The sequence below is a fragment of the Oncorhynchus nerka genome, linkage group LG7, assembly GCF_034236695.1.
Source record: "Oncorhynchus nerka isolate Pitt River linkage group LG7, Oner_Uvic_2.0, whole genome shotgun sequence".
NCBI lineage: Eukaryota > Metazoa > Chordata > Actinopteri > Salmoniformes > Salmonidae > Oncorhynchus > Oncorhynchus nerka.
The window spans coordinates 76,709,239-76,729,185 of NC_088402.1; the positions used below are offsets into that span (position 1 = coordinate 76,709,239).

A 19,947-nucleotide genomic window follows, 5' to 3' on the forward strand; every position below is an offset into this window, starting at 1 on the left:
GTGTGTAAAAATCCCAGGAGGGCAGCTGTTTCTGAGATGCTGGAATCACCATGTGTGGCATCAACAATCAGACCACGGTCAAAGTTGCTTAGATTACTCATCTTGCCTGTTCTAATGTTTGGTCGAACAACAACTAAAGCTCTCTACTCTATATACTCTATATATTGAGTTGCAGGCAGCCACATGATTCGCTGTTGGAATGTAACCTTCCTTGATGAGCTAAACCAGGTCTTTAGAGCTGATGGCGTGACCTATGTCATTGTGTGGGATAATGTCAGGTTCCATCATGCTCAACTGGTGCAAGCATGGTTTCAGGCTCATCCACAATTTATCACCCTGTACTTACCCCCATACTCTCCTTTCCTTAACCCGATTGACAATTTTTTTCTCCACATAGAGGTGGCAGGTATATGATAGGCGCCCTCACGAACAAGCCACCCTTCTCCTGGCTATGGATGATGCATGCAATGACATCACAGCAGACCAGTGTCAGGCCTGGATTCGCCCTGCCCAAAGATTCTTCCCAAGATGTTTGACTAATTAAAACATAAATTGTGATGTGGATGAGAACCTGTGGCCAAAACCACAAAACAGGGTTGATGGAAATATAGAAGTACAGTAATCAATCCTTTGTTTAGATTTTTACAGTAAGCCAGGTGAGGAACACTGCAATGGATGTTTTACTGTAGTTTTTTTCTTATTTTGTAGCTAATTACTTTTGAAACCTATGTTGTGATTTTATTGTATTTCATCAATAAATGTCATATTTTGTTCAATGATTCCACTGTGTCTGTAGTATTCTCTTTACTAGTCATTTTACAGTGATGTATTTATGTGTATTACCATAATGAAACATGTGACATATTTTGTACTACAATATTTAATGATTGAACGAACAACTACACAGTGAAACTATCGGTCTCTTGTGTGTGGCTGATCTAAATGATTGTTCCTGTGGTATTTCATGATAAGTGAGTTTTCTGAATCAATGATTCTGCAAGTGCAAGGTTTCTTTAAAGATATGAATGCACAATGCAATGTTTTGAACATTAGACAGCCTGTGTTACAGGTGATGAACGTTTTGAGTTTTGTGTCTAGAGTTTTGAAAAATGACCACAAGGTTCTGAAATTAGTGCCAAAGGGATTGTAAAAAAAAAAGTATTAACTGTGAGTCTTGAATACTCCGCTGCTCGCTAGAACCCATTGTTTTGCTATCAGACAATTGAGAAAGAATCGTCTGTGTGAATGAATTAATGAATGAATAGTAAAAGCAGATTCTTTGTTTCAAGTTGAATCAAGTTATGCCTTAAGCTATAATAAACTTAAACAAGATGAAAGGCACAATTGCATGAGAACCATGAATTGAAAGGTTTATCCCCAAGGTGCAGGAGAATCTCTGTAGTGAATAAATCATGTAGAAACCTGACTACAGAACACAAAAAGTCAGGTTCAGAGTCGTAACCGCTGTAACCATCCTGTGTGTGTGTGTGTGTGTGTGTGTGTGTGTGTGTGTGTGTGTGTGTGTGTGTGTGTGTGTGTGTGTATTGGGTCTTAAAAACTCCAAAAGTAAAACAGTAAAACTAGGAAAATTCTCCATCGTGAGGAAAATGGCTATTTTAAGCTTAGTGGTTAGGTTCAGGGTTAGAATTAGGGTTAGGTAAGGGGTTAGTGGTTAGGTTTAGGGTTACGGGTTAGGGATAAGTTTAGAGTTATGGGAAGGGTTAGGGAAAATAGGATTTGAATGGAAAAAAAACGTTTCGTCCCCAGGAGGATAGGAAGAACAAAACGTGTGTGTGTGTGTGTGTGTTTGAGGAGGCCGGGGCCAACCAGCCACTTCACAATAGCATTGTCCTCTGAGACAAGATGGCATCCTTCCCCTCTTGGGGGGGGGGACTAACTCAACAATGCAATGTTTGTCAAGCCAAGTCAAGTCAAATCAAATGTTATTTGTCACATGCTTCATAAACAACAGGTGTAGGCTAAAAGTAAAATGCTTACTTACAGGCTCTTCCCAACAATGCAGAAAAATAATAACATGAGGAAGATAACTTTGCTATATACACAGGGTGAGTAACGATTTGACATGCAGGGTTACGAACGAGATAATTGAGGTAGATATAGGTATGAATAAAGTAACTAGGCAATAGGATAGATAATAAACAGTAGCAGCAGCGTATAGAGCCTTCTGAAAGTACTCACACCCTTTGACTTTTTCCACATTTTGTTGTTTTACAGCCTGAATTTAAAATGAATTCAATTGAGATGTTGTTCACTGGCCTACACGCAGTACCCCATAATGTCAAAGTGGAATTACGTTTTTAGAAATGTGTATTAATTTATTAAAAATGAAAAGCTGAAATGTCTTGAGTCAATAAGTATTCAACCCCTTTGTTATGGCAAACCTAAATAAGCTCAGGAGGAAAAATGTGCTTAACAAGTCACACAATAAGTTGCATGGACTCACTATGTGTGCAATAATAGTGTTTACCTTGATTTTTGAATGACAACCTCATCTCTGTACCTCACACATACAATTATCTGTAAGGTCCCTCAGTCGAGCTGTGAATTTCAAAACACAGATTCAACCACAAAGACCAGGGAGGTTTTCCAATGCCTTGCAAAGAAGGGCACCTATTGGTAGATTGGTAGGGGAAAAAGCAGACATTGAATATCCCTTTGAGCATGGTGTTGAGCAAGTTATTAATTACACTTTGGATGGTGTGTCAATACACCCAGTCACTACAAAGATACAGGCGTCCTTCCTAATTCAGTTGCCGGAGAGGAAGGAAACCGGTCAGGGATTTCACCATGAGGCCAACGGTGACTTTAAAACAGTTACAGAGTTTAATGGCTGTGACAGGAGAAAACTGAGGATGGATCAACAACATTGTAGTTACTCCACAATACTAACCTAAATGAAGCCTGTACAGAATACAAAATATTCCAAAACATGCATAATTTTTGCAACAAAGCACATAAGTAAAACGGCAAAGAATTGGCAAAGAAATGTACTTTATGTCTTGAATACAAAGCCTTACATTTGGGTAAATCAAACACATCACATCACTAAGTAATCACTCTTCACATTTTCAAGCATGGTGGTGGCGGCATTGTGTTATGGGTATGCTTGTCATCAGCAAGGACTAGGGAGTCTTGTAGGTTGAAAAGAAATGGAATAGAGCTAAGCACAGTCAAAATCCTAGAGCAAAACCTGGTGCAGTCTGCTTTCCAACAGATACTGGGAAGCAAACTCGCCTTTCAGGAGGACAATAACCTAAGACACAAGGAACAAATATACACTGGAGTTGCTTACCAAGACAACATTGAATGTTCCTGAGTGGCCAAGTTACAGTTCAGACTTAAATTAGCTTGGAAATCTATGGCAAGACTTGAAAATGGCTGTCTAGCAATGATCAACAGGTATCCAGCAGGTATATTTCACTGGTCATCCCCAAAGCCAACACTTACTTTGGCCGCCTTTCCTTCCAGTTCTCTGCTGCCAATGACTGGAACGAATTGCAAAAATCACTGAAGCTGGAGACTTATATCTCCCTCTCTAACTTTAAGCATCAGCTGTCAGAGCAGCTTACCTGTACACAGCCAATCTGTAAATAGCCCACCCAACTACCTCATCCCATATTGTTATTTATCTTGTTGCTCTTTTGCACCCCAGTATCTCTACTTGCACATCATCATGTGCACATCTATCACTCCAGTGTTAATGCTAAATTGTAATTATTTCGCCTCTATGGCCTATTTATTGCCTTACCTCCCTAATCTTCTACATTTGCACACACTGTACATAGATTTTTCTATTGTTTAATTGACTGCACGTTTGTTTATGTGTTGTTGTTTTTGTCACACGGTTTTGCTTTATCTTGGCCAGGTCACAGTTGTAAATGAGAACTTGTTCTCAGCTGGCCTACCTGGTTAAATAAAGGTGAAAGAAAAAAAGGGGGAAAAAGAAATCAACAAGCAACTTGACAGAGCTTTAAGAATTGTAAAACAACCATGTGCAAATATTGTATAATCCAGGTGTGCAAAGCTGTTAGAGACTTACCCAGAAAGACTCACAGCTGATATCACTGCCAAAGGTGATTCTAAAATGTATTTACTCAGGGGTATGAAATCTTAAGTAAATTAGATACTTCTGTAATTAATTTGCAATAAATTTGCAAACATTTCTAAAAACATGTTTTTACTTTGTAATTATGGAGTATTGTATGTAGATGGGTAAGAAACAAAATCAATTTAATACATGTTGAATTCAGGCTGTAACACAACAAAATGTGGAATAAGTCAATGGGTGTGAATACTTTCTGAAGGCAAAAGAATGAGTGCAAAAAGGGTCAACGTAGACAGTCTGGGTAGATATTTGGTTAACTATTTAACTACCTATATAGCAGTCTTATGGCTTGGGGGTAGAAACTGTTTAGGATCCTGTCGGTTCTAGACTTGGTGCATTGGTACTGCTTGCCATGCGGTAGTAGAGAGAACAGTCTATGACTTGGGTGGCTGGAGTCTTTGTCTTCACCCACATAGCTGAAGTTCTTGGGGCCCAACTTTCTAAACGGTGGTGGTGTGGCTGCTGTTTGCTCTGCTGTGCTTCAGAGACCCTGGCTGGGTTCCTTATTGTGTGGCTCTTCACTGAAGTAGCTAGTCAAGAGAGAACAGGTAGCTAGTCAGAACAGGTAGCTAGTCAATAGAGAACAGGTCAACAAGGCTTCTCTTTGCAGCGAACATGTTGCCAGAGTAACAATTTCATTTGAATGATTTGAATGAACATTCCAAAATGTTACAGTGAAACATCAAATGGCTACTTTTTGAAAGGATTACTGTGGCTTTTTAGCAACAATATGCAAACTCAAAATGACTTAGCTATTCCTACTAAATATAAAAGAAAGTCTACAGTTGAAGTCGGAAGTTTACATACACTTAGGTTGGAGTCATTAAAACTCATTTTTCAAACCACTCCACAAATTTCTTGTTAACGAACTATGGTTTTGGTCGGTTAGGACATCTACTCTGTGCATGACACAAGTAATTTCTCCAACAATTGTTTACAGACAGATTATTTCACTTATAATTCTCTGTATCACAATTCCAGTGGTTCAGAAGTTTACATACCGTACACGAAGTTGACTGTGCCTTTAAACAGCTTGGAAAATTCCAGAAAATTATATCATGGCTTTAGAAGCCACTGATAGGCTAATTGACATAATTTGAGTCAATTGGAGGTGTACCTGTGGATGTATTTCAAGGCCTACGTTCAAACTCAGTGACTCTTTGCTTGACATCATGTGAAAATCAAAGACCTCACAAAAAATGTGTAGACCTCCACAACTCTGGTTCATCCTTGGGAGCAATTCATCTGTACAAACAATAGTCCGCAAGTATTAATCACCATGGGACCACGCAGTCGTCATACCGCTCAGGAAGGAGACACGTTCTGTCTCCTAGAGATGAACGTACTTTGGTGCGAAAAGTGCAAATCAATCCCAGAACAACAGCAAATGACCTTGTGAAGATTCTGGAGGAAACAGGTACAAAAGTATCTATATCCACCTTAAAACGAGTCCTATATCGACATAACCTGAAAGGCTGCTCAGCAAGGAAGAAGCCACTGCTCCAAAACCATCATAAAAAAGCCAGACTACTGTTTGCAACTGCACATCGGAACAAAGATCTTACTTTTTGGAGAAATGTCCTATGGTCTGATGAAACAAAAATAGAACTGTTTGGCCATAATGACCATCGTTATGTTTGGAGGAAAAAGGGGGAGGCTTGCAAGCTGAAGAACACCATCCCAACCGTGAAGCATGGGGGTGGCAGCATCATGTTATGGGGCTGCTTTGTGCAGGAGGGACGGGTGCACTTCACAAAATAAATGGCAACATGAGGAGGCAAAATTATGTGGATATATTGAAGCAACATCTCAAGACATCAGTTAAAGCTTGGTCACAAATGGGTTTTCCAAGTGGACAATGACCCCAAGCATACTTCCAAAGTTGTGGCAAAATGGCTTAAGGGCAAAAAGTCAAGGTATTGTCACGGTTCATGAATCCACTGCCTCCTTTTCTCTCTCTCTCTCTCTCTCTCCCGTGTTTGTGTGGGCGTGGTTCCCAATCTCGGCCTGATTGTCTGCGCCAGCTGGAATCACTTATCTTCCCTTTATATGTTCTGTAACCAGTGTTTCTTGTTGTCAGATCGTTGTTACTTCCCTGAGGTTGTGTCGTGTGTCCGTACTCATCTCTCGCCGCCCTTGTGTGGATTATCTGCTGTGCTCCTTCCTACCCATCCGGACACTCTCCCCTGGGTTTCTCAGCACGCTCACATAGGAGGATGTGCCCTAGTCCCTGGGTCGGATTCCGTCTGAGTACAGTCTGTCTGTCCTGTTGCTGCTGTAACCTATATTCATTAAACCATCGTTGCTTGCATCTTGCATCCGCCTCTGTATTGTTACAGGTATTGGAGTAGCCATCACAAAGCCCTGACCTCAATCCCATGGAAGAATTGTGGGCAGAACTGAAAAAGGGTGTGCGAGCAAGTTACACCAGCTATGTCAGGACGAATGGGCCAAAATTCATCCGACTTATTAAACATTTGACCCAAGTTAAACAATTTAAAGGAAATGCTACCAAATACTAATTGAGTGTATGTAAACTTCTGACCCACTGGGAATGTGATGAAAGAAATAAAAGCTGAAATAAATCATTCTCTCTACTATTTTTCTGACATTTTACATTCTTAAAATGAAGTGGTGATCCTAACTGACCTAAGACAGGGAATTTTTACTAGGATTGAATGTCAGGAATTGTGAAAACAGAGTTTAAATGTATTTGTCTAAGGTGTATGTAAACTTCTGACTTCAACTGTACATGGCCACTTGATTATTTTTAGCCGCACATTACCTTCTCAGACTGTTAGCTAACGTTAGTGAACGGTCGCGGCTAACACAAAATAAATGGAATATGTTAGCTAACGTTCACAACTATTTAATTTGCTGAACGCACCTCAGGTAGCTAGTCAATACAGAACAGGTAGATAGTCAGAACAGGTTGCTCATCAGAACAGGTAGCTCGTAAGAACAAGTAGCTAGTCAGTACAGGTAGCTAGTCAATAGAGAACAAATAACTAGTCAATACAGAATTTGGAAATTTGCATCCCTAACATGTGTCTGAAGTGCATAGCTTAAACTGTGTGGGGTAGCAGTCAGACCATTGTATAAAGCATGTTCCTACACCTGCAATAACATCTGCTAAATATGTGTATGTGACCAATACAATTTGATTTGATTTGATTAAAGGATCACAGCTATAAATCTTCTCAGGGATAGCCCCCTTTTTTCAATTTTCGCCTAAAATGACATACCCAAATCTAACTGCCTGTAGCTCAGGCCCTGAAGCAAGGATATGCATATTCTTGGTACCATTTGAAAGGAAACACTTTGAAGTTTGTGGACATGTGAATGGAATGTCGAAGAATATAACACAATAGATCTGGTAGAAGAAAATACAACCGTTTTTTTTTTTCTAACACCATCTTTGAAATGCAACAGAAAGGTCCATCACTCTGGTTGTAATTCCGATGGTGTCCACAAGATGGCAGCAGTGTGTTTCAGACGGATAAATTGAAGTATGAGCAAACTACATGAGATTTAGTGTGAAGTCACCCAGGTACATTTGGGCAACATTTACATTCACATTACATTTTTCTGCAAGAAAATCCTCAAATCTGTATACTTGGACATTGATTTAGCTTTTCCAGTATTAGTAGCCCTATTATAAGTTCAACATTTGCAAAACGCCCAGTTTTCATAACTTCATAAATCTCCATATTCTTATCATTTCTGTCCAAAAGGAAAAGGCTTGCTGTCGCACAAGGTTAGCAGCAACATTTTGCTACAGATTCCATATACTCCCGTAAAGCCCAGCTCATTCGCTATCTAGCTAGCTTTGTTTGACCCTAATTGGTGCTTATTTGACAAAGTTACAGTCAATCAAGTGAAGACCGCCCGCGTCATCGGCGTACCATGAGGGCCTCGCTCCCCGACCAAATTTGGTGTCCTATAGGATATACTACACTCTTAATGATATAGTGAAGTCTGGTTACGTTCTAGGATCTCTGGGAAATAAATACGAATGTGATTTGACGGGTTGAAACAACGTTTAGGGCTAGATTTTCACAGATTCCTTTCTTTGCAAATTGAACGAGTGGAAATACAAAATCGATTGTGCATGCTATATGGACCTTTTTGGGATATGAAAAGGGATTTTATCTAACAAAACGACACTTCGTGTTATCTCTGGGACCCTTTGGATGATAAATCAGAGCAACATTTCAGAATGTGTCATGATCGCTGTCTTGAAAATCAAGGTACAGCGTGGTAAGCGTACATTTGTCTTTATTATAAATATCGCAGACAAAACAAGAAACAACAAAAACGAGCGTGAAGCTTACTAGGGCTATACAGACCACTAACAAAGACAACTACCCACAAAATACAAAAGGAAAAAGGCTGCCTAAGTATGATTCCCAATCAGAGACAACGATAGACAGCTGTCCCTGATTGAGAACCATACCCGGCCAAAACATAGAAACACAGAACATAGAGTTTCCCACCCGAGTCACACCCTGACCATCCAAACAGAATGTAAGTACACATTTCACCTTCAGCGGTGAATTTATCAAACCTATCGCGGTGAAAAAAGTGTTTTGTTGTTAGGAGCTCTCCTCAAACAATAGCATGACATTGTTTTGCAGTAATAGCTACTGTAAATTGGACAGTGCAGTTATATTAACAAGAATTTAAGCTTTCAGCCGATACAAGACACTTATATGTACCGGCATTTGTTGTTTCTCTAAAATCTGCGATCGTGACGTTGACGGGACGCCTATCCCTAATAAAGCATCAACTGACTTCTCAGCTTCTAAATCTCACTACACGTGTACAGACAGATCTGGGGTGACAAAACAGCAGCACACAGAATCAAACTCCATTGCTTACTTAATATACCACACACATGGCATTAGCTATATCAAGATGTTGCGTAACATTTAGATGGGAATAAATGGGTTGAGTTTCATAGGATTAAAAAAGACCAAGGTTTATGACAATGGGCACATAGTCTGTTTATGGTCACAGGAATCTATGGCACCCTTCCCCCGCGTGGCTCACGCCACCCCCAATGAAGTCAGGGGACACTTGTTGCTGTTGCAGTCCATACCGGGAGGAAGGGCTCGCAGAGCCAAAATAGTCAGCAGTGCTCACAGTTCTGATGTCAGACAACCAGAAAACCAATTGGCCTCAACTCCAAACTGCTCGTAATGACAGGCAGTCAGGACGGGCACAGAACCAGATCAAAAACCGTGGCTCTGACAATATCCTGGACAGATGCTGCTGGCTTTGCCAAAGTATGACGTAAAGATTGACGTTCTCAAGTCATGAGAAAACAGGAGGGTCGATAAAACATAGGAAATGCCGGCTTGAGATAACAGGGAATATCGAGCAATGCACTTCTATACCCATTTCTGAAATCTAGTAAACCAGGAAAATATGAGGTTATATTGTTGTTATTACACACATCATCCCCTTTTCAATACAAGTTCACACTTTTTTAAATTTAATCTATTTTTCCATTGTTTAATTTAAGAATTTCTACTTATTATGCTAAAATAATCCCCAATACAAGGTATTGGTGGTTAATAGCAGGATGAGAGCAGTTGATTGAGTTAGTCAACTGGTATGTGCCATTTTATTGACGTTGATTGTTTGAGTTGATTGATCCGACTTACCCTGACATTCCAGAGGAGTGAAGGGGGCCCCCATCGCAACGGCCCTTTCTATCCGGGATCCTTGGGAAGTCCTTACCCCATTGAAGTTGAGATGTAAAATGGTTAAGGTTATGATTAAGGTTAGGGTAGGGTAGGGGTTAAGGATAGGGTTTTCGGGTAGGGACATCCCAAAGATCCCATTGAGCACTAAGCCAGCACTAACAACAGCAGTATGTACTTAATTGAAACATAAAGTCAAGCCTGTCAGTGTGCAGACTCAAAACGCAAGAAACAGATGCTGCTACTGATAATTAAATGATGTTGCTATTGTCATCCTTGGTCGTCATCGAGGTTACTGGTAAAACTATATGGAAGCCAACTCCTAATACAGACAGGCGAGTCAACATGTATCAGATGATCGCTGAATGGAGACCCAAAAATAAATTGAACAATGACAGCGATTCATGACATGCTTGAAAATTCAACTACAACAGAAAAAACACATACTTCAGCCAATTGGACATGACAACATTTAGACTTCCCATTATCATCATGTAAGCCACAGGATTGACAGCGGGCTTCTCATCAACATGTTCCATGTTTTGTCTGTTACCCTCAGCTTACTGTGGTTTATTGACTATCTCAAACAGGTGTTAGACTGTGTATCTGGGACAGGGCTTCCAAGAGAACGCTCATTCTCTGATGAAATTAAAAACCGAATAGTGCCTGACAGACAGACCTTGACCGCTTTTTCTATTTGATGAAAAATAGATGAGAATCCAGACATGATCTCAGGGGTATAATTATTCTTATCATGTGGGATAAAGTGCCATCTCCTCAAATCAAATCTAATTTTATTTGTCACATCGTAAACAACTGGTGTAGAGACTAAGAGTGAAATGCTTACTTTTCCAACAATGCAGAGTTAAAGATAAATATTTAAAAAATAACATAAAAATAGAAATAGAGACAGGAGGAATAAATACACAGTGAATAACAATACCAAGTAAAAATAGCGTCTATATATAGGGAGTGCCAGTACTGAGTCTATGTGCAGGGGTACGAGGTAATTGAGGTAGCTATGTACATATAGTTAGGGGTAAAGGGACTAGGCAACAGGATAGATAATACACTGAGCTTTAGAAGTAGCGTATGTGGAGAAGTAGCAGCAGCGAATGTGGTGAGTGTGAAAGTGTGTGTGTGTGTGTGTGTGGCGTCAGTATGCATTTGTGGGCATGTCATGTGTGTGGGCATATGTACTGTGCTTGTGCTTGTGTGTGTGTGTGTGTGTGTGTGTGTGTGTGTGTGTGTGTGTGTGTGTGTGTGTGTGTGTGTGTGTGTGTGTGTGTGTGTGTGTGTGTGTGTGTGTGTGTGTTGGGAGTGTCAGGGTAAGTATGTGTCAGTGTGTGGGTAGAGACCACCCACTGGGCACAAACTCTTTTGAGCATACTGTTTTTAGAACACAAGGCCTGCAATGGAAATAAATATGAGCACATTTATCTATATGCCAACAGATCGCAACAATGCCTAATTTATCATAACCATACAGATAACAAATCCTAATTTCTAAATTTCCCCATATTCACTTACTCAGTTTATTAGGTCCCCCCCCCCAAACCCCTCTTTGCCTCTAGAACAGACAGAATTTTAGGGGGCATTCAAGAAGGTGTCGGAAATGTTCCACAGGGATGTTGGGCCACGCTGATGTGATGGCATCACACAGTTGCTGCAGATTGGATGGCGATACATTCATGCTGTGAACAGCCCGTTCCAATTCATCCCAAAGATGCTCCAATGGGTTGAGGTCTGGGGACTGCACAGGCCACTCAAGTAAACTGAACAAACTGTCATTTTCAACATAGACAAACCTTATGTAAAATATGTTGACTTTGTAACTTGGAAACAATGTCAGATCTTCAACGTTATAAACACTATCAGAAGAAAAAATAGTCTGGGCAGCACCTCTTACTGGAGAGCTGATCTATCTACAGCTATTAATTTGGTCTCCCAAACAGGATTTTAACCAAGCCCTGCTTAGCTTTGATAATTGTGACTGACTACTACCTATGTGCTATCGTGAGAATGATTATTGAGAGATCTCTAAATAATTAAATATATTCAGTGTTGCTATCAAAGTCATTTCAAAAGGTAGGTTTAACACAGCAAATTAAATGCAACCATACTTTATAAGTCATATATCATCAATTATACTATTTAGGCCTATATAACATTTACAGTCATCAACAGCTATTGTTTTAATTCAACCCAGGGTTCAACTAAAAATAGACAATAAATATAGACTTAGGGTTTCAAGCTTTGGTTAATTTCAAATGTAATATTCCAGTTAATCATTAATATGTCAGAATCACGTCTCCATCTAAATAAAATCTAAGTTAAAGAATAGGACTAAATCAAATCAAGCTTAATTCAAAGTGCATTTAAAGTTTGATTAGATTAGATTTAGTCCTATTCTTGAACTTAGATTTTTTGTTGAGATGGAGACATGACATATTAATTATTAATTTGTAGACAAACTGAATATTGAATTGTGTTTGGTTGTCAACGCAACCAATTATCAACATTTGAAGGAGATGTATCTTATGCTTGGATAGCTCCATCTGTGCCACTGATTTAGTCTGGCTTTAATTCCATTTAGTCTACAAATTAGATTCTTGGTTGAGATGGAGACATCAATCCAACATATCAATAAATAATTTCTAGGCAAACTGGAATTAAAGCCAGACTATGTCAGTGGGACAAAAGATACATCTCCTTCAAATGTTGATTTTTGGTTGCGTTGACAACCAAACACAATTCAATATCCATTTTGCAATACAGACAGTAAATTTACATTTCTTCTTATGGAATGATATAAATCATCCATGTTCAAAATAGCATGCAAAGGTCAGAGGTCTGTGGAGACCTTCACAATTGATATAATAATTTGCGCATAATCTTGAACAGTATTGATCACTGCACTTTGTACTCTCAACTGCAACCCAGGTAATTTGGTTGTGCTATTAGACGAAGCACAGTGATAACACATTAAATTGTTCGATAAATAGAAAATGCCTGACATTGTATTTCCATTGGAATTTGGTTGTGCTTTTAGATGGTTGAAAACATAGTGATAACACGTTGGGAATTCAAGAAACTTCTGGCTGTCTTTTTGAGTGGGTGAATATAGGTTGAAATCTCATCGATCAATGTGTCAACTAAATATTACCCAAATTTCCACGTTGAAATGACTGTTGTGTCCAGTGGGCAGTGTTTGGGCATAGAGTCCGTGCAAGAGAGTCAGTTCAAAAAAGTGTCAATGCAGGTGGTCCGGGTAGCCTTGTTTTGTACTTTTGTCTTAAAGCTTGGAGTTATTGTCTCCTACAATTCACATCACTTGAGCACAGGGCCAGGCTACACTATACATTTCATACATCATTCTTATGATCCAATGTGAAGCTCTATCTGAAGAGATATTCATAGAACATTTTGAATGAATTGAAAACAGTATGCCACTAGCACGAGAACTGAATCAAGTTCTAAAAGTATGCTGATGAATATTCATACAAGAACAAGTGGCATTATCAAAGTATATCGACACAAGTTTGCTGATACCTGTTATAGACACCAGTATTTCCCCCTAGAAAAAAAGCGGTTACAATCTAGTTTACCAATAAGTTGGTTTTAATGCACAGTAACTAATAAGCAACCAAATCTAGATTCTGCCCAGTGTCCTTTCACATCCAATCAATTATTGTTTTATGTAGCCTTTGCATAAAAACGCTGCCAGTTTTCCTGAAGCGTTTCATGTGAAATGAGTGTGGTTCAGACAGAAGATTGAGAAAGTTTTTTTGCATGTAGACAGAAGAGAGACTTGACTATGAATAGACTGTTTCTATGGACAGAATTAGATCAGCTCTATTCCACTCGATATTCTAGTTTGTCACATTATTTTTTAGAACACGTATAATTAGCGTGTGGTGAATCATATATATTCAACTATGCTATATATGGGATACTTGCCCCGCAACACCCAAGAAACAAATAGCATTACACTGTAATAAAGTTTTGAAAAGTAGCCTAGTAGTAAGTTAATTTTCTTTAGGAAATAATTTTCGGTTGTGCGTGGAGCAGTGTGAAAACTAGACCAAAATCTTGTTCATGAGAAATATATTAAAGTTCAAAATAAAAGGATGTAAAAGATCACTTACATTTATCAGATGACATGTAAATATCAACGAGACGATAAGTCCAGAGACCGAGTGGATCCGCGTGCCCATTTTCCACCAACCTAGCACAGGCTGCAAATGCTGGGGAAAGGAAAATCAAGGTCCTTCACGTCTGGCCACTGAGTAATGGTTGGGTGCACCTCTTTACACTTTCTATAAAGGACAATTATTTTCTACGTCCCACACCCGGTAGGACTTCATCAACATAAAAATGATTCCTTAATGCGTTTTCTATTTAAACGGAATAAATAAATAAAAATCAATCACGTGAAAGAGATAGATCACTTCGCTCCTACTTTCTCTTGCACTCCGAAACTTCGACCTGTAATGCCAACGCAAGTCACTTGGAAGTCCGATGCTATTGCGATACACGAGCCACTGCCCTGCGTAAAAGGCGGAATGGAATTCAGGGAGTTCTGCTGATAGGCAGCCGTAATCCCTCGTGAGGAGACGCCGACCCACCTAGCATATCTTTTGCTTTACATTTTTAAAACAACCCCATTACTTTAAAATGTGTTAGGCTATATGGTTAAATTAACATTGAAATGGATCATAAATTGGATTTAATGTAGAGATTAATAATTACGCGTAAACTACGCACCAATACATATACTTTCACTGTTAGTCTACTACAACTGTTGTTTACGAAGCATGTGACAAGTAACATTTGATTCAATTTTTTAAATTTAGAACGCACGAGGAATATCGTGCCCGCCTAAGATATTTGGAGCGCTTGACATCATGCATCACATTCACCACCATCCTAACCAAAAGCGGGTTAGTGGAAGAGTTTTGTGTTGATACTACACGATGAAATTACTCTACCTTTGACCTTTAGCCTGTAGGCCTAAATATAATGTTTCTCCCGGTGGTTTAGGCCTACCTTGATGCTGGAGAAGTCTGAGCATCGGCGCCCTCTGTTGTTGATCTCAAATCAGTTGTTCTCGTTGCCCATCGAAGGCTTGATGACATTTCTCCACTGTATATCTGTGATGTGCATTTCTCCACTGCATGTCTGTGGTGATGAATTACTGTGACTTAACAGTACATTACAATGTAGACTTGCTGTACATTGTATGCCACCTAGGCCTATAGTCTTTATGAAATCAATAAGCAAAACTATCATGAAGCATGTACTTTTCTAGACCTTTTCTAATGATTTAGTGTTAGCCTGGAATAACAATTCAACAACAACAGGAACACTATGGTGATACTCTTTTTTTCCTTTTCCTTTGTTACATACATATATTTTGAAGGATACAAATTCAAATGTGTTACAAAACTCTATACGTTCTTCTTAAAAATTGTAACACAAAACATTGCAAACAAGCAGATAAACACAAAAACAGCAACATCGTGTAACTCTTCTGCAGTAAAATCTCGCACACCCAAGTAATTCTCTGCAGCTGCCACCACAACATCTATCCTCTGTGATTTACGTACCATTCCTGCGATACAGTTGACAACCATGGCCACCAACGCCAAAAAACCAACCTTACTGATGTACGTTATTCCTATCACTCTCTGTTTGCCTCAGCCTACTCACAGGGATCCTCTTAGGATCCCTCACCCTGGACCCATCTTCCTCTCCTACTCTCTTCACTGCCTCAGCATACAACATCTTCTGTACTACTCTGATCCTGGCCACCTCAACCTGCCTCTCTCTCACCATGGGTACCCCTTATTGATGTCACTTGTTAAATCCACATCAATCACTGTAGATGAAGGGAAGGAGACAGGTTAAAGAAGGATTTTTAAGCCTGGAGACAATTGAGACACGGCTTGTGTATGTGGGCCATTCAGAGGGTGAATGGCCAAGACAAAATAGGGGGGGAAACTCAGTATTAGGAAGGGGTTCTTAAAGTTTTGTACACTCAGTGTATATGTTTTTCAATAACATTCTTTGAAAGTCTTTGAACTTTACTCATGTTTTTTGTGTGTTTTTTTTATGGAATGTTTTCTGAGAACATTACTTGAAATAGAACCATGAGGAAACCTGCAGAAAACATTATGCTGAAATACTGAAATTCCCACAGAAGAACGTTGTTTCGTAGGGTTCTCTGAACAAGCATATCTTCATGTACATACTACCTCAATCAGCCTGACTAACCGGTGTCTGTATGTAGCCTCGCTACTTTTATTGTCATGCAGGTGAGTGAGGACCCAAAAGCGATTTAACAGAAACAGAGTCTTTTAATGTCCAAACAGGGAAAACATAAATCCTCAATCTTTACAGGAGATATCCAAACAGGGAAAACATAAATCCTCTATCTTTACAGGAGAGTCCCCCTTCTAGTAGTAGAAGAGAATAGCAGGGCTAGCGGCAACAGACTGCTGGTCCCTCCGGGTAGGCGCGGGCCGTAGAGGACAGAGACACCTGCTCACACGCAGCATCTGATGAAGAGGCAGATTACGACAGGACGGGACAAGGGCAAAGCAAACAAGAATCCGAGAAGGACAGAAGCAGAAACAGAGAGAGAAATAGAGACTTAATCAGAGGGCAAAAGAGGAGACAGGTGTGAGAGAGTAAACGAAGTCGTTAGGAGAATGGGGAACAGCTGGGAGCAGGAACGGAACGATAGAGAGAGAGAGAGATAGTAATCTAATACGACCAGCACGGGGAAACGAAGAGAAGAGAAAGCACAGGGACAAGACATAACATGACAGTACCCCCCCACTCACCGAGCGCCTCCTGGCGCACTCGAGGAGGAAACCTGGCGGCAACGGAGGAAATCATCGATCAGCGAACGGTCCAGCACGTCCCGAGATGGAACCCAACTCCTTTCCTCAGGACCGTAACCCTCCCAATCCACTAGGTACTGATGACCACGGCACCGAGGACGCATGTCCATAATCTTCCGGACCCTGTAGATAGGTGCGCCCTCGACAAGGACGGGGGGGAAGACGAACGGGGGCGCGAAGAAAAGGCTTGACACAGGAGACATGGAAGACCGGGTGGACGCGACGAAGATGTCGCGGAAGAAGTCGCACAGCGACAGGATTAACGACCTGAGAAATACGGAACGGACCAATGAACCGCGGGGTCAACTTGCGAGAAGCTGTCATAAGGGGAAGGTTACGAGTGGAGAGCCATACTCTCTGACCGCGACAATACCTAGGACTCTTAGTCCTACGCTTATTAGCGGCTCTCACAGTCTGCACCCTATAACGGCAAAGTGCAGACCTGACCCTCTTCCAGGTGCGCTCACAACGTTGGACAAAAGCCTGAGCGGAGGGGACGCTGGACTCGGCGAGCTGGGACGAGAACAGAGGAGGCTGGTACCCGAGGCTACTCTGAAAAGGAGATAGCCCGGTCGCAGACGAAGGAAGCGAGTTGTGAGCGTATTCTGCCCAGGGGAGCTGTTCTGCCCAAGAAGCAGGGTTTCGAAAGGAAAGACTGCGTAAGATGCGACCAATCGTCTGATTGGCCCGTTCTGCTTGACCGTTAGACTGGGGGTGAAAACCGGAAGAGAGACTGACGGAAGCCCCAATCAAACGGCAAAACTCCCTCCAAAATTGAGACGTGAATTGCGGACCCCTGTCCGAAACGACGTCTGACGGAAGGCCATGAATTCTGAAAACATTCTCAATGATGATTTGTGCCGTCTCTTTAGCAGAAGGAAGCTTAGCGAGGGGAATAAAATGAGCCGCCTTAGAGAACCTATCGACAACCGTTAGAATAACAGTCTTCCCCGCTGACGAAGGAAGACCGGTAATAAAGTCTAAGGCGATGTGAGACCACGGTCGAGAGGGAATGGAAAGCGGTCTGAGACGGCCGGCAGGAGGAGAGTTACCGGACTTAGTCTGCGCGCAGTCCGAACAAGCAGCCACGAAATGACGCGTGTCACGCTCCTGAGTGGGCCACCAGAAACGCTGGCGAATAGAAGCAAGCGCACCCCGAACGCCGGGATAGCCGGCTAACTTGGCAGAGTGAGCCCACTGAAGAACGGCCAGACGAGTAGGAACGGGAACGAAAAGAATGTTCCTAGGACAAGCGCGCGGCGACGGAGTGTGAGTGAGTGCTTGCTTTACCTGCCTCTCAATTCCCCAGACAGTCAACCCGACAACACGCCCCTCAGGGAGAATCCCCTCGGGGTCGGTGGAGGCTCCTGAAGAACTGAAGAGACGGGACAAAGCATCCGGCTTGGTGTTCTTTGAGCCCGGACGATAAGAAATAACGAACTCTAAACGAGCGAAAAACAGCGCCCAACGAGCCTGACGCGCATTAAGTCGTTTGGCAGAACGGATGTACTCAAGGTTCTTATGGTCAGTCCAAACGACAAAAGGAACGGTCGCCCCCTCCAACCACTGTCGCCATTCGCCTAGGGCTAAGCGGATGGCGAGCAGTTCGCGGTTTCCCACATCATAGTTACGTTCCGACGGCGACAGGCGATGAGAAAAATACGCGCAAGGATGGACCTTATCGTCAGAATGGGAGCGCTGGGACAGAATGGCTCCCACGCCCACCTCTGACGCGTCAACCTCGACAATGAACTGTCTAGAGACGTCAGGTGTAACAAGGATAGGAGCGGATGTAAAACGCTTCTTGAGGAGATCAAAAAGCTCCCTGGGCGGAAACGGACCACTTAAAGCACGTCTTGACAGAAGTAAGGGCTGTGAGAGGAGCTGCCACCTGACCGAAATTACGAATGAAACGACGATAGAAATTCGCGAAACCGAGAAAGCGCTGCAGCTCGACACGTGACTTAGGGACGGGCCAATCACTGACAGCTTGGACCTTAGCGGAATCCATCTGAATGCCTTCAGCGGAAATAACAGAACCGAGAAATGTGACGGAGGAGACATGAAAAGCGCACTTCTCAGCCTTCACATAAAGACAATTCTCTAAAAGGCGCTGGAGGACACGTCGAACGTGCTGAACATGAATCTGGAGTGACGGTGAAAAAATCAGGATATCGTCAAGGTAAACGAAAACAAAGATGTTCAGCATGTCTCTCAGTACATCATTCACTAATGCCTGAAAGACAGCTGGAGCGTTAGCGAGACCGAACGGCAGAACCCGGTATTCAAAGTGCCCTAACGGAGTGTTAAACGCCGTTTTCCACTCGTCCCCCTCCCTGATGCGCACGAAATGGTAAGCGTTACGAAGGTCCAACTTAGTGAAAAACCTGGCTCCCTGCAGGATCTCGAAGGCTGAAGACATAAGGGGAAGCGGATAATGATTCTTAACCGTTATGTCATTCAGCCCTCGATAATCCGCGCAGGGTCCCGTCCTTTTTCTTAACAAAAAAAAACCCCGCTCCGGCGGGAGAGGAGGAAGGGACTACGGTACCGGCGTCGAGAGCTACAGACAAATAATCTTCGAGAGCCTTACAACGTTCGGGAGCCGACAGAGAGTATAGTCTACAAATCACCAGGCCCTCCTGTGAAGAGGGGGGGAAACAGGAGTGGTACCCGGAAGGAGATCTATACTACAATCATACGACCGGTGAGGAGGAAGGGAGGTGGCCCTGGACCGACTGAAGACCGTGCGCAGATCGAAGATCTACCCGTCGGATAACGAGTTCAATCAAATCCACGCTGGAATAGCCTCCCGGAGATGATATTCCTCCGGCACCCCTGTCAAATCACCAGGCTCCTGGAAGACAGGGCCCTGGAAGCTTCTTTCCCAAAAACTGAACGCCGGCTCGTTCCGATCGAAAAAACCCGTACCTTCATCTCTCCTTCAAAAAAGTTCTGATACTGGTTAGTACACTCAGCCCTTGCCTCCCAGATTGCCGTGCCCCACTCACGAGCCCGTCCAGTAAGGAGAGATATGACGTAGGCGATACGAGCTGTACCCCTGGAGTACGTGTTGGGCTGGAGAGAGAACACAATATCACACTGGGTGAGGAACGAGCGGCATTCAGTGGGCTCCCCAGAGTAACACGGTGGGTCATTAATTCTGGGCTCCGGAGACTCGGAAGCCCTGGAAGTAGCCGGTGGA

At 42.0% G+C, this 19,947-nt stretch overlaps 1 protein-coding gene across 13 annotated transcripts in view; it reads right to left on the reverse strand.

Moving 5' to 3' along the window:
* The window catches only part of hspg2 (heparan sulfate proteoglycan 2), a 220,979-nt gene extending 206,621 nt beyond the window's left edge, over positions 1-14,358 (reverse strand). For 6 of the 13 annotated variants that reach the window (XM_065020820.1, XM_065020822.1, XM_065020824.1 and 3 more), the window contains exon 1: positions 13,983-14,358. In XM_065020820.1, the coding sequence (XP_064876892.1) occupies positions 13,983-14,051 (69 nt within the window). In that variant the 5' untranslated portion in view covers positions 14,052-14,358. The remainder of the gene's footprint in view (positions 1-13,982) is intronic. The other 7 variants (XM_065020827.1, XM_029665047.2, XM_065020826.1 and 4 more) reach the window with 4 other exon arrangements.
* Positions 14,359-19,947: the final 5,589 nt, after the last annotated feature.